This window comes from Chiloscyllium plagiosum, unplaced genomic scaffold (assembly GCF_037043375.1).
Source record: "Chiloscyllium plagiosum isolate Xiang-an unplaced genomic scaffold, Cpla_swu_hap1 HiC_scaffold_42, whole genome shotgun sequence".
Taxonomy (NCBI): domain Eukaryota; kingdom Metazoa; phylum Chordata; class Chondrichthyes; order Orectolobiformes; family Hemiscylliidae; genus Chiloscyllium; species Chiloscyllium plagiosum.
Window position 1 is genome coordinate 24184650 of NW_028270180.1, and position 19656 is coordinate 24204305.

The 19656-nt window shown below is 42.8% G+C and overlaps 1 protein-coding gene across 3 annotated transcripts in view; it reads right to left on the reverse strand.

The window, feature by feature from the left end:
* ptpn9a (protein tyrosine phosphatase non-receptor type 9a) overlaps window positions 1-19656 on the reverse strand; it is a 240778-nt gene that overhangs the window by 51368 nt on the left and 169754 nt on the right. For all 3 annotated transcript variants that reach the window (XM_087982140.1, XM_043680532.2, XM_043680534.2), the window contains one exon: window positions 17861-18180. In XM_087982140.1, the coding sequence (XP_087838266.1) occupies window positions 17861-18180 (320 nt within the window). The remainder of the gene's footprint in view (window positions 1-17860; window positions 18181-19656) is intronic.

Here is a 19656-nt window from a genome sequence, read left to right on the forward strand (position 1 = left end):
CTACACCAACAATTTGAACAAAGCCAGATTTCAATCATAAACTGACCTGAAAAATCAGTCCGTAAGGCTGTAATAGGGCCAAGGCAGCTGGTTTTCCACTCTAAACACAAGATACTGGTGCAATGCTCATTCTCAATTAGACTCTGTTAAGCAAGTTGAATCTGTGGGGACTAGTTCCCCAATCTTCGCACAACAATGAAATGTAATGTCAAACTTGGTACATGTTTCTTAACTTGCTCCAAGTTTCAATCTCTCAATCTCTGGAATCACTGGTCTGCATTGACACAGGCTGGCGAAGCCTTGGTTTTAAGATACCTATCCTCAGTTCAAATGCATCCATAGCTTTGCCCCTCCCAAACACTTCCATATTCTCCAGCCTTATAACCTTTGAATATCTCAGAGTTCCTTCAATTGTAATCTCTTATGCAGCCCTCACTTATTTTTGTTAACTTTGATTAGTGACTATCAGCAATGTAGGTTCTATCCCTTTCTTCAACCTGTGTATTTCTACTTTCTTTGAAATGCTGCTTAAAATACATCTTTGTATCCAAGCTATTAATTGCCTGTCTAATACATCTTATACAGCTCAGCAGCAAATTTTGTTCAAAACACTTCTATGAAGTACACTGGCACATTTTATTATGTTAAAATAAGGGCTTGGTGGTACTGTCACTTGAACATAGGGGTAATCCACAAGTTTTGAGTAACAGTCTGGAGACATGAGTTCAAATCCCACTACTTTGGGCAGATGACTGTGTAGTGGTGATATCTTTGGACTAGGAATTCAGAGGCCCAGGCTAATGTCCTGGGGACACATGTTTGAATCCCACCATAGTAACTACCAGAATTTTAATTCAACGACAATATAAAATGTTGGCAACCAATCATTGATTGTCGCAAAAACAATGTCCTTTAGGGAAGGTAATATACCATCCTTACCTGGTGAATCCAGACCTACAGCAAGTGTGGTCGAGTCTTAACTGCTCTCCGAAATGGCTAAGAAAGTCACTTAGTTCAAGGGCAATTAGGAATGGGCAAACATTTCAAGCATTTTCAGCGACACCTACATCCCACAGGGAGAATTATTAAGAATTGATAGCTGGGAATTTAAATTCAGTGAACCAAATCTGAAATAAAAAACTATCAGTAATTGTTATCATGAAACTATTAAATTATCAGAAAATGAAAACTACCTTGGTTCCTTAATGTCATTTAGGAAATCTGTTCTTACCTGATCTTGCCTATATGTGACACCAGACTCTCAGCAATATGATCGACTCTGTTGTTCTCAAAATGGTCGAGTATGACAATTAGTTATTCAAGATGGGTCACCACTACGTTTTCGAGAATAATTAGTGATGGGCAATAAATTATGGCTTTGCCAGTGACACACATCAGGTAAATGAATAAAACAATTGTTGTCGTTGACAACAGAAGTACACTGTGCTCATGAAACTGGATGAGATTAGTTGGCAAAAATATGAATGCACCAGGCTGTTGCTGAAGAGGGATGGAAGAATCCCAGTTTCATTCCTCTGAGCTTCCACAGCTTTCCAAGCTTAACACTAGAGTCCCTAAAGCTGCCTCAGCTGTTCAAAATTTTAATGAGCAGAGTGCATATTGTTGAACACACTGTAATCAGTTGGAGTCCCAATCAGCCACAGATGATGAGCAAGGACTTCGGCAGTGCATAAGAACTGGGGCTTTAAAAAAAATTTGTTCATTAGTTCAACAATTTATAGGGATGGTAGACTGTGGAAGAATGCATCACAGCCTTATTGTTTACTGCATACCCAAAACTTGAACTTCACAAATTGTCACGTCAAACAACTGTGCAGCAATTCAAAACCACAAGAACCCAAGATTCAGAAAGAGCAAATGCCTTCAATAACTGAACTTCCATAGTTGTGTGATGTACTCATTATTGGAACAGTACCTGTGCTTTGCGATCCAATTGAGAGAGTCAGGAGGTAATTAAATTCTTTTGGCCAAACTATTGTTGCAATAGTTTGATACAACTTCTTAATCTTGCAATTACCAGTTGACAAATCGAAACGGTGTTAAAATAGTCAGTCCAGATTTTTAATACGCAATATTGTTTTTGTTGACAGATTAACCAAATTTGACTCTAGGCTGCATATGAAAGTTCATTTCAAATTAATATTTCTTTTCATCTTATAAACCTCTTGTACCAAGCAGTTGCTCTCAGAACACCATCTGAAAATCACCTTGTGAGGTGTGACAGCACATGTTGACCTATCTTTGTTTTGTACCTGAATGAGTAATTCTTTGCAATGGCACAGCTAGCAATTTTGCTCAGAAAATACAACATGCCTCAGGTCATTCCATGATACAGCACACTAACACAGAACCTTTGTGGGTTTTTGTCTAAGTGGTGCAGGTAATTTAAAATAAAACAATCCTCAGCCAAGAACAGCAGTGGCCAACTGGATTATGTCTTCATCAGTTACTAGTGATGTAATTTATCAACAATCAAATGCTATTTGTTCAGGGCAGCTGCCAAAGTAGACAAGAAATCAATCCATGTTATCTTTCACTGTATTTTATACCACTACCGGCACTTCTCTCCAGTGAAAATGAAATTATGGATTAGAATCCCTACAGTGTGGAAAAAGACCATTAGTCCCAACAAGTCAACACCGACCCTTCAAGGAGTATCCCACTCAGACCCAAATCTTCACATTTCCCCTAACTAATGCACCTAGCTTACACATCCCTGAGCACTGTGGGCAACGTAACATGGCCAATTCACCTGACCTGCACATCTTTGGATTGTGGGAGGAAACTGGAGCACCCGGAGGAAACCCATGCAGACACGGGGAGAATGTGCGAACTCCACACGGACAGTAACCCAGGTCCCTGGCACTGTGAGGCAGCAGTGCTAACCACTAAGCCACCACGCTGCCTCACAGTATGAATAGATCACTGTGCTGCTACCACATATTCCATAGTTGCTGTTAGCTACCATAACTAAAAAAAGAAAACTCTCAATATAGACAGGAATAGAAACATGTTAATACCGCATTGTTACTTAAATTCTTGGTCTTACTTTAACAGAGTGCCACGAGGGGGATTGATGGTAGCACGCGGGTAGCAAACACCAATAACACAAGACCAGGATACTATCTCTGTAGGGCACAAATTAAACGTACAACTTTGAGCTTCCTAAATGTGAACTATGGGATTCTGCTGAAAACTAATAAATATCCACTTATTCTCACATAGAATCAACCTTTTACAGCTGAAACACTCCATTGATGGAGTCAGCTCTTGTCAAACCTCATTATTCTCTCACCTAGCTTTTGTCTCTCATTTAGCATGCTCTTTCATATTTTCCAAAAATACTGAATCAGCAATATATTTAAGGGGCAAGTCTTCCCTCTCTGACCGTGACTAGATTGAAAAATTCCTAATCTGCGCAGTGAAACAAAAAGCTCCTTACTGCTGGCCTCCAAGTGCCACATGTGAGCAGCTTTAATTTGAATGTTAAATTAGCCACGATCACTCATATTTATAGACCATCATTCTATAGTTATTTTAATTAACTTGGTCAGGCATTCTATGACACACCCCTGGAGCAGACAGGACTGGAACCCAGACCTCTTAGCTCAAATGTACACTGAACCCTGTGAACAGGTGAAGAGCATGTTGGCATAACAATGTAAATAATGATAATGTGAAGGATCACACTCTTCTGCAAATATTTCCACACAAGTTGATATTATTAAAGATAAAAGGACATCATTAGAATGGGCTAACACACAACTGCTAACACAGTACAGATCAAGTATAGCTTCCAGTTTTGTCTTAATTTGTTCAAAAGCCACTGAGACTGCTGCAAATATACATCTGATGTAAATGGGAGCAGTTGAGGAAATGGAGTGTAAACCTGAGTGTTTGGTGACTGGAGAGTTCAGTGATGGGGAGGGAGATGGCTGAGTGGTATTATCAGATAAAATTAGATTACTTACAGTGTGGAAACAGGCCCTTCGGCCCAACAAGTCCACACCGACCCGCCGAAGCGCAACCCACCCATACCCCTACATTTACCCCTTACCTAACACTATGGGCAATTTAGCATGGCCAATTCACCTGACCTGCACATCTTTGGACTGTGGGAGGAAACCGGAGCACCCGGAAGAAACCCACGCAGACACGGGGAGAACGTGCAAACTCCACACAGTCAGTCGCCTGAGGCGGGAACTGAACCCGGGTCTCTGGCGCTGTGAGGCAGCAGTGCTAACCACTGTGCCACCGTGCCACCCACACTTGACTATTAATCCAGAGAACCTGGTAAATTTCTGAGGATCTGGATTCAAACCTTGCTGTGATAGATGATGGAATTTGAATCCAATAAATATCTGGAATTAGGAGTTTAATGATGACCATGAAACCATTGTCAATTATCAGGGAAAATCCATCTGGTTCACTAATGTCTTTTAAGGTATAAAAAAAATTGCTGTCCTTACCTATTCTGACCTACATCTGACTTCAGCCCATAGCAATGTGGTTGACACTTAATGCCCTTTGGGCAAATAGGGATGAGCAAACAATGCTGGTCTGGCTAGAGACGCCCAAATCCTGTGAATGAATATTTTTTTAAAAAAAGAGGCGGAAGGAAAGGAGACATTTACTTTTGCAAACTTACTGACTGTACCTCTTAGGCTCGCATCCAAATCATTTACGTAAATGACAAAAAGTAGAGGGCCCAGCACCAATCCTTGTGGCACTCCACTGGTCACAGGCCTCCAGTCTGAAAAACAACCCTCCACCACCACCCTCTGTCTTCTACCTTTGAGCCAGTTCTATATCCAAATGGCCAGTTCTCCCTGTATTCCATGAGATCTAATCTTGCTAATCAGTCTCCCATGGGGAACCTTGTTGAACGCCTTACTGAAGTCCATATAGATCACATCTACTGCTCTGCCCTCATCAATCTTCTTTGTTATTTCTTAAAAAAATTCAATTGCGTTTGTGAGGCATGGTTTCCCACGCACAAAGCCATGTTGACTATCCCGAATCAGTTCTTGCCTTTCCAAATACATGTACATCCTGTCCCTCAGGATTCCCTCCAACAACTTGCCCACCACCGAGGTCAGGCTCACCGGTCTATAGTTCCCTGGCTTGTCTTTACCGCTCTTCTTAAACAGTGGCACCATGTTTGCCAACCTCCAGTCTTCCGGCACCTCACCTGTGACTATCATTGATACAAATATCTCAGCAAGAGGCCCAGCAATCACTTCTCTAGCTTCCCACAGAGTTCTCGGGTACACCTGATCCGGTCCTGGGGATTTATCCACTTTTAACCGTTTCAAGACATCCAGCACTTCCTCCTCTGTAATCTGGACATTTTGCAAGATGTCACCATCTATTTCCCTACAGTCTATATCTTCCATATCCTTTTCCACAGTAAATACTGATGCAAAATATTCATTTCGTATCTCCCCCATTTTCTGTGGCTCCACACAAAGGCCGCCTTGCTAATCTTTGAGGGGCCCTATTCTCTCCCTAGTTACCCTTTTGTCCTTAATATATTTGTAAAAACCCTTTGGATTCTCCTTAATTCTATTTGCCAAAGCTATGTCCCCGTTTTGCCCTCCTGATTTCCCTCTTAAGTATACTCCGACTTTCTTTATACTTTTCTAAGGATTCATTCGATCTATCCTGTCTATACCTGACATATGCTTCCTTTTTTTCCGAACCAAACCCTCAATTTCTTTAGTCATCCAGCATTCCCTATACCTACCAGCCTTCCCTTTCACCCTGACAGGAATATACATTCTCTGGATTCTTGTTATCTCATTCTGAAGTCTTCCCATTTTCCAGCCGTCCCTTTACCTGCAAACATCTGCCTCCAATTAGTTTTTGAAAGTTCTTGCCTAATACCGTCAAAATTAGCCTTTCTCCAATTTAGAACTTCAACTTTTAGATCTGGTCTAACCTTTTACATCACTATTTTAAAACGAATAGAATTATGGTCACTGGCCCCAAAGTGCTCCCCACTGACACCTCAGGCACCTGCCCTGTCTTATTTCCCAACAGTAGGTCAAGTTTTGCACCTTCTCTAGTAGGTACATCCACATACCGAATCAGAAAATTGTCTTGTACAGAGTTAAGAAATTCCTCTCCATCTAAACCTTTAACACTATGGCAGCCCCAGTCTATGTTTGGAAAGTTAAAATCCCCTACCATAACTACCCTATTATTCTTACAGATAGCTGAGATCTCCTTACAAGTTTGTTTCTCAATTTCCCTCTGACTATTGGGGGGTCTATAATACAATCCCAATAAGGTGATCATCCCTTTCTTATTTCTCAGTTCCATCCAAATAACTTCCCTGGATGTATTTCCAGGAATATTCTCCCTCAGCACAGCTGTAATGCGATCCTTATCAAAAATGCCACTCCCCCTCCTATCTTGCCTCCCTTTCTATCCTTCCTGTAGCATTTGGATCCTGGAACATTAAGTTGCCAGTCCTGCCCATCCCTGAGCCATGTTTCCGTAATTGCTATGATATCCCGGTCCCATGTTCCTAACCATGCCCTGAGTTCATCTGCCTTCCCTGTTAGGCCCCTTGCATTGAAATAAATGCAGTTTAATTTATTAGTCCTACCTTGTCCCTGCCTGCCCTGACTGTTTGACTCACGTCTGTTCTCAGCTATACCCATCTCAGATCAATCTCTTTCCTCACCAGCTTACTAGTTTAAATCCTCAAGCACCTCTCGCAAATTTCCCTGCCAGTATATTAGTCCCCTTCCAATTTAGGTGCAATCCGTCCTTATTGTACAGGTCACTTCTACCCCAAAAGAGATTCCAATGATCCAAAAATGTGAATCCTTCTCCCATACACCAACTCCTCAGCCATGTATTCATCTGAGAACCTCCTTTTTAAATTTCTGCCTAACTCTCTGTAATCTCCCTTCAGAGTCTCAACCTTTTCCCTTCCAATGTCGTTGGTTCCAATGTGGACAGTGACCTCCTGCTGGCCCCTCTCCCCCATGAGAACATTCTGCACCCTCTCTGAGGCATCCTTGATCCTGGCACCAGGGAAACAACACAACATTCTGCTTTTTCTCTGCTGGCCACAGAAACATCTATCTGTACCTCTGACTACAGAATCCCCTAACACAATTGATCTCTTGGAAGCCGACGTACCCCTCGTTGCATTAGAGCCAGTCTCAATATCGGAAACTTGGCTGTCCGTGCTACGTTCCCCTGAGAATCCATCACTCCCTACATTTTCCAAAACAGCATACCTGTTTGAAATCCACAAAAGACTCCTGCCCTAGGTGCCAACCTCTCTCACCCTTCCTGGAGTTAATCCATCTATGTGACTCTATCTGAGACTTCCCTCCTTCCTATAACTGCCATCCATCACATACTGTTGCTGTTGCAAATTCCTCATCGCTTCTATCAGTCTCTCCAACTGATCCACTCGATCTGATAAGATTCATATCCAACAGCATTTATGGAAGATATAATCCGCAGTAACCCTTAAACTCTCTTTAAACTCCCACATCTGACAAGAAGTACTTTATCACTGCAAAGGCCATTTTTGCTCCTTCACAATCTGCAGAACCAGAAAATAAAACCGTCTTATTCCTCTACAAACACTGCCCCAGGTTAAATTAATAGCTATGGCTTACATTTTAATTTTAATCAAGAGACTTATCTCCAAAAACATAATCAAGAAAGAATCCACTATACTCACTACTGCAGCCTTTCTCTTGGACAGACTTAAAACAACAATTAACTTATCTAATTCTGTGCTGTGAACTTCGCCCAACAGTTCCTCCAAGATTAGTTGTGAATTTCACTGTTTGTTAATTTTCCCAAATGCACTCTGATGTCCAGCGGTACACAAATTCAAACAGCAAAGGTGGTAACTGTGCAGGTTCTCTCTCTCCTGCACTGTCCTCACCACGTGCTTCCTTTGTCTGCTCTTCTCCCTTTTAAACTGCTGTTGTTTTGACTTTTTTTTCCCCAAAGTTCCAAAACAATGCAACAGCATATAAAACAGTAATTGCTGCTCCTGGAATTCGAGGAAATCACCTCCAGCACCTAAAATACCTCAAAAAAAAAGTAGCTCTTACAGCCAGAAATTTTTCCCGTCCTCCATCTTGGAATACCTCATTACTTGCCTGTAGGAATTGGTTCTGCTGTACTACATGCAAAGGAATTATCTCTTGCTAAGTGGTTAAGGACCTTCTATCCTTAAGTTTTGAAACAGTACACAAATTGGTGACAAAGTGAATAAAATATATATTTTTTTAAAAAATTGCATAAATGACTGACAATATGATTAAATAATCAACTAAAACACATAACCAATGACAGGACAGGTAATCTGTGAAGACTTCAGCACTTGGGTGCTTTGGGGTACTCTTGTGATCCAGGGCAGACTGCAGCAAGTTTTTGAAATTCAAGCAGATTTGGTTTGGGGTTTATGAGATGGAGATTGAACTATAGACACCGCAATGCATCAGAAAGGGAGAACATTACTGGGACTTTGTACCAGGAAGCAAACTGCTTAAGCTAGGATCTTATGACCTGATCAGTGATCAGGGACAGAAGGGGGTGACTGTGAGTGAAGCCACTAAGGGGATCCAGAGAGCAGGTGTGTTAGCCTTGCCAACTGTCCAAGAGGTTGGAGGTTCTCTCAGCTTGCAAGGTGAATGAGCAAACTGCCACTGGCATCATGGGACAGGAAGGCATTAAAGTGGGAGGGGAAAAAAGGAACACAGTGGTTGTGGGGTATAGTACAGCAATCGAGATTGATATTGTTCTTTGCAGCAAACAGCAAGTGGTCGAGGCAACTGTATTGCCTACTCTGGTGCCAGGGTTCAAGGATATTTGATCAGTGCTGGACAAGCCCTTGCAATGGGAGGAGGAGAAGTACCCAGTGGCCAAGATCCATGTAGTTACCTACACAGGTAGAACACCTTATAGAGAGTATGAGCCAGGCACTATGTTAAAAAAACTCCCAAGGTTATAATTTCTGCATTTTTACCTGAGCTGTATATAACTTGGCACAGACACATAAAATTAGAAAGACGAATAAGATTAGATTAGATTAGATTAGATTACTTACAGTGTGGAAACAGGCCCTTCGGCCCAACAAGTCCACACCGACCCGCCGAAGCGTAACCCACCCAGACCTATTCTCCTACATTTACCCCTTCACCTAACACTACGGGCAATTTAGCATGGCCAATTCACCTAACCTGCACATTTTTGGATTGTGGGAGGAAACCGGAGCACCCGGAGGAAACCCACGCAGACACGGGGAGAATGTGCAAACTCCACACAGAGAGTCGCCTGAGGCGGGAATTGAACCCGGGTCTCTGGCGCTGTGAAGCAGCAGATGCTGAGATTTGCTGAGATGCTGAGAAGGTATGCAAAGATTTGTAGCTTGGTTGCTGGTTGTTGTGGTTGTGTGTATATTCACTGAGCTGAGAGTTGATTTGCAGATGGTTCGTGTCCTGTCTAGGTGACATCTTCAGAGCCTTGGCAAAGACTGCACGAAACACTATTTCGGGCAAACAGGCAGATAACTAGCAATCCACAACCACGAACACCAACCAGCCACGAAACACCATAACAAGCTGTCCCTAGTAGTCATACTCATAGATGACAAGGACCATAAATTCGACTAGGACAACACAACGATCATAGAACAAGCTAAACATAGGACAGCCAGAGAATTTCTAGAAGCATGGCACTAATCCACAGACTCCATCAACAAGCACATATATCTCGACCCAATATAACAACCACCAACCGGAACCGGAAGCAGCAGAAACGGAACCAAATAAATTCCAGAAGAGACAGTACAGCAGCGCTTCACAGTAAAGCACTGAAGATGTCACCTAGACAGGGGATGAAACATCTGCAAATCAACTTCCCAGCTCGACGAACATAGAAAGATGAATACTTGGAACAAAGAGAAATGGGTTCCAGTCCGTGGGGCACTGGCACCAGTTGGGGGCAAACTGTTGAGACAGTTTATACCTGAATCATGCTAGAATTAGTGTCTTTGTCAACTGCATAAATAGGGTAGTAGAGAGAATTTAAAATAAATTAGTGGGTCAAGAGATCAAAAGTAGAAAGCTGCAGTATAGCAAAGAGTAAAGGCAACGTGAAAAGGCCAATGCTACTATAGAAAATGAAAGTCAGAGTATACCAGGAAGGAACAGAGAGGGAAAACCCAAGAATGCACCAACAATCAAGACTAGATGTTACAAAGGTAACAGTAGGACAAAACTAAAGGCTCTGTATCTGAATGCACGCAGCATTCATAAAATAAACAAATTGATAGCACACACTGAGATAAATAACTGTGATCTGATAGCCAGTATGGAGTAGCTGTTATAGGTTGACAACATTGGGTCCTGAATATGAGACATTCAGGATGAATGGAAGGCTAGGTAAAAGTACAGGCACGGCATGGTTAATCAAGGGTAGCAATGGTCAGAAACAACCCTTGGTCAGAACATTATGTAGAATCCTTCGGGATGGAGTTGAAGAACAGTTTGGAAAGAATTTTCTAATTTAGAGTTGCCACCTAACAGTAATCACAATGAGGGACAAAGTATACAAGAGGAAATATTGAGTGTTTGTGATAAAGAGATCGTAGCAATTATTAGTGACTCTAAACTACATATAAACCAAAAAAAAACTAACTTGGCAAAGCAGCTTGGATGAGGAGTTCATTGACTGCTTTGAAGATTTTTTTTAAATACCACAACACGTTCTGTAACCTGAGAGCATTTTACATCAAATTTGGTACTGTGTAGTGATTCCGGAAAGATCTCCATCATTGCCATCACAATCTCTTCGGTTATCTCCTTCAAGCTCACTGACAACATGACAGCCTAGTTTTGGTAACTGAATTATCTTCAAACAATGTAAAGAAAATTGTTTATCATATAATTTTGAAATAAATAGATATTATAGACATCTCTAGCCTAATCAAGGTAATGCTTTGATTGCCAAAAATTGGTGTCTATTATATTATGGAAATTTTAGTAATAAGTCCTTCCAGAACAACATAGAGATTTATAATGGATCTCTAACTTTATTTCCAACATACTGTTTCTTATGGAATGCAAAGGAACACCAGTGGATTGGTACCATGGCAACTGTCCCTTTTAATGGAGGTGTGGCTCTGCCTTAAACTGCATTATAGAATTTTCAGGCAACTTCACGGCATGCAGACCACTAGTTATAGGAGAGATTTTCATATTGGATCACAGTGAAAATACTGAAGGATTGAAGCAGATTCAGTTCAGTTTTATAGTATAAAAATTGAATTTAGAGGCTACATTTTTTACACTGGTATACAATGTGCAATCAGCAGCCCATCAAGTAATATTAAAATATTTCTTCCTTCCAACTGTATCAGTTTTGGTTGAGCGCAGACAACTGAGCTGAACTCGACCACTTGCAGTTAACTGTGGCAGCTAAATTTTCCTTCCTCGGTTTCTCATTCCAAACACTTTGCTCCTTCAGAACACACCATATGTGCATCACAGACACACACTATACAATGTACACCTGTTTTTAAGCACAAGATCACTTTCTGAATTTGAGTACAACCCAGGATCCGCCCTGAAGAAAATACAGAATAAACTGTTTATTTTTACGACTAATTAAATCTAAAATCAAGCGCATATAATTATTCATTTTGTACTCTACTTACCAAGACTCAGCATGACACCTATGATTGTACATACTCAGCCGTTAGTATCTAGGTTGCAGTTTGAGACTGCTAGTTGCATACAGTCTACGAAATAGGCAGATGCAATACTTGGACTTGATCAGTATCATTTGGGAGAATGCTGTCTCAGGGAACTACGTGGAGTCAAAGTAACCTTTCACTTTAGAAACACAGAAAAACAGAGCAACTCCTATCATCCTGCTCCAAGAATCACTATAGATAGAACACTACAGCACAGGTGCAGTCCCTTTAGCCCACATCTGTGCCAACCACAATGCCCACACATGGTCCATATCCCTCTGTTCCCTACCTGTTCACATGTCTGTCTAAATGCTTGTTAAAATCTGCTAACATATCTGCTTCTGTCATTTCCCCGGTAGCATGTTCCAAACACCTACCACCCTCTGAGTTAAAAAAAAAACTTGCTTCGCACATAGTATTTAACATTTCTACCTGGGAAAAAGACTCCAACTATCTATTCTATCCACGCCTCTCATAATTTACATATTTCTGCCAGGTTGCCCCTCAGCCTCCAACACTCTATAGTCAAAACAATTCAAGCTGTCCATCCTCACTTCACAGCTGATAAACTAATTCAGGCAATCCATCATGGCAAATCTCTTTTGCCCCCTCTTCAAAGCCTCCACGTCCTTCCTATAGTGTGGCAAACATAATTGCACACAATACTCCAAATGGCCAAACTAAAGTTTTACACAGCTGCAATATGACTTGGAGAAAGTGAGGACTGCAGATGCTGGAGATCAGAGCTTAAAAATGTGTTGCTGGAAAAGCGCAGGAAGTCAGGCAGCATCCAAGGAACAGGAGAATCGACATTTCGGGCATAAGCCCTTCTTCAGGAATGAGGAGGGTGTGCCAAGCAGGCTAAGATAAAAGGTAGGGAGGAGGGACTTGGGGGAGGGCGTTGGGAATACGATAGGTGGAAGGAGGTTAAGGTGAAGGTGATAGGCCGGAGAGGGGGTGGGGGCGGAGAGTTCGGGAAGAAGATTGCAGGTCAAGGAGGCGGTGCAGAGTCTGAGGGTTGGGACTGAGAAAAGGTGGGGGGAGGGGAAATGAGGAAGCTGGAGAAATGTGCATTTATCCCTTGTGGTTGGAGGGTTCCTAGGCGGAAGATGAGGCGCTCTTCCTCCAGGTGTCGTGTTGCCATGGTCTGACGATGGAGGAGGCCAAGGACCTGCATGTCCTTGGCGGAGTGGGAGGGGGAGTTAGAGTGTTCAGCCACGGGGCGGTTGGGTTGGTTGGTGCGGGTGTCCCAGAGGTGTTCTCTGAAACGTTCCGCAAGTAGGTGGCCTGTCTCCCCAATGTATAGGAGGCCATATCGGGTGCAGCGAATGCAGTAAATGATGTGTGTGGAAGTGCAGGTGAATTTCTGACAGATATGGAAGGATCCCTTGGGGCCTTGGAGGGAAGTGAGGGGGGAGGTGTGGGCGCAAGTCTTGCGGTTGCAGGGGAAGGTGCCGGGAGTGGAAGTTGGGTTGGTAGGGGGTGTGGATCTGACGAGGGAGTCGTGGAGGGAGTGGTCTTTCCGGAACGCTGATAGGGGAGGGGAGGGAAATATATCCTTGGTGACGGGGTCCGTTGTGAGGTGGCGGAAATGATGAAGGATGATACAATGTATCTGGAGGTTGGTGGGGTGGTAGGTGAGGACCAGTGGGGTTCTGTCCTAGTGGCGATTGGAGGGGCGGGGCTCAAGGGCGGAGGAGCGGGAAGTGGAGGAGATGTGGTGGAGAGCATCATCAACCACGTCGGAGGGGAAATTGCGGTCTTTGAAGAAGGAGGCCATCTGGGTTGTTCGGCATTGGAATTGGTCCTCCTGGGAGCAGATGCGGCGAAGGCGAAGGAATTGGGAATATGGGATGGCGTTTTTACAGGGGACAGGGTGGGAGGAGGTGTAATCTAGGTAGCTGTGGGAGTCAGTCGGTTTATAGTAAATGCCCGAGTTGAGTCGGTCATCCGAGATAGAAATGGAGAGGTCTAGGAAGTGGAGGGAGGATCCAAATGCAACACAAGTCACATTTGCACCAAACATGGCTGGTATACCATCAGTTGTGATGAAAACTGGTTTCTGGAAGGGAATGTTTCTCTCAAGCATATACCTTTTGAATTTGTTGTAGATATTCTGACCTCTTTCTTTAAGGGACAAAAAGATGAGAAGATCCTCACTGGTTGTTATGTCCACAAAAAAAAACATGCACTCAAAACTAATCAGCTAAGCTATTTTAATCTGCAGTGAGAATCATTCACAGTCCTCTAGGTCTGCCATAGTTGCTGAACGATACCTCAGGGCAAAGATTCCACTGATTCTACTGTGGAAGCATTAAGTGACATGCTTTGTTGTTATTATTTCTTCGCTGCTCTTAAAGTCATTGAATAGCAAGTTAGTGACCACAGTCACTTTTTAATTACTTCACCATATGTGAAGGATTACTTATGTTTATCCAGAAAATGTGAAATGAGGCTCTCGTGCAAGCCTTACCATTTGCTGCTGGTTTAGAAGAAAATGATAGTGAGCTTTCAAAATGGCTTTCAGCTCATCAACCTTCTTCACCTGAAGCACGCTGTTCAAGGGGAAAACTATCCTCGAATTTACTTTGCATCATTTGTTGTTCCAAATTTCCCTTTATAATTATCAATAGACTTTGATGATGTGCAAGGCAAACAATTCTTACAGTTGTGAAGAGAAATTCATTTTCCTATTCTGCATGAAAGTTGTACGTTTTTGATTCTTTTTCCCCCAGATAGCCCAAGTTCCATCACTCATTGTTAATCCTTCAAGCTGTAGTTCATGATGTCACACTGCAGTCAGCCTCTGGATCCATGTCTCTGGAATATCCATAATGCTGCTGGCTGGCTGTGGAGGCACTGAGCTGTGATTTGTTTCCAAAGCCCTTGGTCGGTTTGCCCTGCTTGAAAATTGGATGTGGAGTGCGTCATCGTTCTTGTGATTTTTCTTTGTCCTGCACGGAATTATTAGACTAATAGCTGAAGGAGGAAAACAGCAGGTCCACTGAAGAGGATGGGCAGAAGAGTGGGACTAGCTGAGCTCATGGACGAGAGTCACTGAACAGACTCTTATGTTTCCAGTTCTGTAATATACTGGCTTTACACATCAGGGCCTAGGATATTGGTTACTCATTTGTTTGCATTGCCACCACAAAACCTCCTTTACCCTGCAATGATACTCCATCTGAACCAAAGTGAAACACAATGAAACAAGCTACCAAAGCTAGTTAGGAACATGTACTTTTCACTAGCCATATGGCTTCCAGAAGGGGAAGTCGTGTAGCCGTACAATAACAGGCATGTAGGCAGCGAGGGAATGCAACCATAAAATGAGATCAACTGACAGAGATTGACTGACCAGTGCTCTATTCTGGCACCTCTAAGTAAATCAGCTCTGCCCTTTGTTATATTGAACTGACCCAAGATTTTGCCCCTGCACACATAGGTGACTGAACTATAATTAACACCATGATATGTGGCAAACTGTTAAAGAGGAGCACATCATTGTAGTCATGTAATTTTACACAAAAGGCTTTTGTGGCACAGTGCTGGTGTCCCTTCCTCTAAACCCAGAAGTGTGAGTTCATGTTCCACCAGCACCAGACTTCTGTCTTAATACATCTGAACAGGTTAATTAGAAAATATTTATTCCTATGTAACTAGCATACCACGTAAAGAAACTGGAGTCAGCCATTCAGCTCTTCATATATGCTTCATCATTCAATTAGACCATGGCTGATCTGTATATTAACTCGAACTGGCCATCTTGGTTCCATGTTCCTTAACAACTTATCAAGCTGCTGTCAATCTCAGTTCTAATGTTTTCAATTGATCAAGCTTGAATCATTTCATAGAGATGTACAGCATGGAAACAGACCCTTCGGTCCAACTCATCCATGCCAACCAGATATCCCAACCCAATCATATCCCATCTGCCAGCACCTGGCCCATATCCCTCCAAACCCTTCATTATCATATACCCATCCAGATATCTTTTAAATGTTGCAATTGTACCAGCCTCCACCACTTCCTCTGGCAGCCCATTCCACACATGTGCCACCGTCTGCTTGAAAAAGTTGCCCCTTAGGTCTCTTATATCTTTCCCCTCTCACCCTAAACCTATGCCCTCTAGTTCTGGACTCCCCAACCCCAGGGAAAAGACTTTGTCTATTCACCTTATCCATGCCCCTCTATAAGGTCACCCCTCAGTCTCCGACACTCCAGGGAAAACATCCCAGCCTATTAAACCTCTCCCTTTAGCTCAAATCCTCCAACCCCGGCAACATCCTTGTAAATCTTTTCTGAGCTTTTTCAAGTTTCACAATATCCTTCCAATAGGAAGGAGACCAGAATTGCACGCAATATTCCAAAAGTGGCGGAACCAATATCCTGTACAGCCACATGACCTCCCAACTCCTGTATTCCATACTCTGACCAATAAAGGAAAGCATAAAAGAGCCTTCTTCACTATCCTATCCACCTGTGACTCCACTTTCAAGGAGTTATGAACCTGCATCCAAGGTCTCTTTGTTCAGCAACACTCCCTAGGACCTTAACATTAAGTGTATAAGTCCTGCTAAGATTCGCTTTCCCAAAATGCAGCACCTCGCATTTATCTGAATTAAACTCCATCTGCCACTTCTCAGCCCATTGGCCCATCTGATCAAGATCCCGTTGTAATCTGAAGTAACCTTCTTCGCAGTCCACGACACCTACAATTTTGGTGTCATCTGCAAACTTACTAACTATACCTCCTATGTTCACATCAAAATCATTTATATAAAATGATGAAAAGTAGTGGACACAGCACCAACTCTTGTGGCACTCCACTGGACACAGGCCTCCAGTCTGAAAAACGACCCTCCACCACCACCCTCTGTCTTCTACCTTTGAGCCAGTTCTGTATCCAAATGGCTAGTTCTCCCTGTATTCCGTGAGATCTAACCTTGCTAACCAGTCTCCCATGGGGAACCTTGCCGAACGCCTTACTGAAGTCCATATTGCTCACATCTATTGCTCTGTCCTCATCAATCCTCTTTATTACTTCAAAAAACTCAATCAAGTTTGTGAGACATGATTTCCCACGCACAAAGCCATGTTGACTATCCTGAATCAGTCCTTGCCTTTCCAAATACATGGAAATCCTGTCCCTCAGGATTCCCTCCAACAACCTGCCCACCACTGACTTCAGGGTCACTGGTCTATAGTTCCCTGGCTTGTCCTTACCACCTTTCTTAAACAGTGGCACCACGTTTGCCAACATCTAGTCTTCCGGCACCTCACCTGTGACTATCAATGATACAAATATCTCAGCAAGGGGCCCAGCAATCACTTCCTTAGCTTCCCACAGAGTTCTTGGTACACCTGAACAGGTCCTGGGGATTTATCCACTTTTATGTTTTTCAAGACACCCAGCAGTTCCTCCTCTGCAATATGGACATTTTTCAAGATGTCACCATCTATTTCCCTACATTCAACATCTTCCATGTCCTTTTCCACAGTAAACACTGATGCAAAATTCTCATTTAGTATCTCTCCCATCTCCTGCAGCTGAACACAAAGACCGCCTTGCTGATCTGTGAGGGGCCCTATTCTCTTTTGTCCTTAATGTATTTGTATTTACCCTTTGGATTCTCCTGAGCTCTACGGAAAAAAAAAACACAAACCAAATCAAAGACATATTTTGTTATCACGGTCTCTTAAACGTTTCAGTCATTCTTGGATTAAAAGGCCACCTGCTGGACTGAAACCATTACCACATTTTGCACCAGCCAAGCATTCATAATGGCTACAGACATCAGAACAAAAGCTTCCAGCTATATTACCATTATTTTGGTAGAATGTAGATTTCCATTACCCTCTGAGCGCAAAGAAGAACATTAGCCCTGAGCAGCAAAATCAAATTTAATGGTTATTTTCCTTAGTTTTGGACTCCCAATATGTTTCTCTGTCTACTCTGTCAAAGTTTTAATCACCTGACCCACCTAAATGCAATCATCCCTTAATCTTCTATACTGATGGGAATAAAAGCCCCTTTTATGCAACCTGTCCTCATGATAGAACACTTTTTTTAAGTTGACATGCAAACAGTAAACTAACAATGAACAGTTGAATGTGCCTGGCGGGGTCTCTCGTCGGATGTCCTCGTATTCCTCATAGATTCCCCTTTTCTGAACAGTATTGACGTGGTCCAACAGTTCTTCCACCGTCATTCCTTCCAGTCCTGGCACATGTATGGACACTTCATCCCGCGGGAGACCTGTGATGAGCTCGTCCAGTGAGTCAGTGCGGCCATTTGGAGAGGTTAAAAACTGTTTGTTCCAGCTGGAATGGTCTAGTTTCATTGCCCCGCCCAAATGCTCGGGCAGGCAGTCCCTGGGCAGATGTTGTTTCAACTCGTGTGTCTTTACCATTTGCACCTGCAATATACACATAAGAATCAATCAATCCAGTCCTTACATATTACAGTGGGCACACATGGAAAAGTATAAATTTGCTTGTTTCATGCAATGTTGAAGAATGTGGTGCTGGAAAAGCACAGTCGGTTAGGTAGCATCCGAGGAGCTAGCCATGCCTATCATAAGATGCACTCAGTAGGTAGATGGAGGTGGGGGTAATGGTGATATGTCAGAGGGGAGGATAGATGGGAAGGAAGATGGACAGGTAGGACAGGTCACGAGGGTGGTGCCGAGTTGGAAGGTTGGATCTGGGATAAGGTGGGGGGGAAGTGAACTGAGGAAACTGGTGAAATCCACATTGATGCCATGGGGTTGGAGGATCCCAAGGCGGAAGATGAGGCGTTCTTCCTCCAGCATCGGGTGGTTAGGGAATGGCAATGGAGGAGTGGGAGGGGGAGTTAAAGTTGAAGTGTTTGCCACAGGGCAGTGGGTTAGTTGGTCTGGGTGTCCCAGAGATGTTCTGTGAAATGCTCTGCGAGTAAGCGTCCCGTCTCCCCAATGTAGAGGGGACTGCATCAGGAACAACAGATACAGTAAATGACATGTGTGTAAGTGCAGGTGAAACTTTGATGGATGCGGAAGGCTCCTTTGGGGCCTTGGACAGAGGTGAGGGGGGAGATGTGGACGCGTGTTTTGCAATTCCTGAAGGTGGCAGGATACGAATGTATACCTTCCTCACATCTGAAAACTAACATCCACCATTACCATTATTGGTTTTCAGCTCATTTCACACCCCAGTCGATATTATCCCTTTTGTCCCTTGGGTTCTAGCTTTACACACAAGTTAGTTATTTGGTACTTTATCAAGAGCCTTTTCGGAAGTCCACATCAACCGCATTAATAAAAAAAAACAAGAAAATTTGCCTTTAACAAATTCACAATCCTTTCCTAAATTAATCCATCTGACCAGGTTACTGATAAATGATAACTTGGGGCAAAATTTTGTTCAATGGGGCTTATCCCAGCATCCAAACTGGGAGGTCAAGAGGCCATGCCCTCAAAGTCTTATGGGAACTAATATAATATTTTTTAGAAATCTGTTCACCCTGCCATTTCATCAAACTGAAGCACAATGTACATTGTGATCCAAATCCATCGCTAGCCAAGAATTATGTTGCTGGGGGAGATACAATAGAGAGGATAAAGGATTGGTTAACTAACAGACAACAAAGTTAGATTAAATGCAGCATTTTCAACTTAGCAAATTGTAACTAGTGGAGTGCCACAAGGATCAATTACAATCTCTATTAATAATTTAGAGAATAGCCTGACTGTATTGTAGTCAAATCAGCTGAACATACAAAGATAACTATGAGAGCAAGTTGTGAGGACAGAGAATCTACAAAGGGGCATAGATAGGTTAAGTGACTACGCAAACATTTAGTAAATAGAAAATCATGTGGTAAACTGTAAGGTTGTCTATTTTATAAGAAAGAA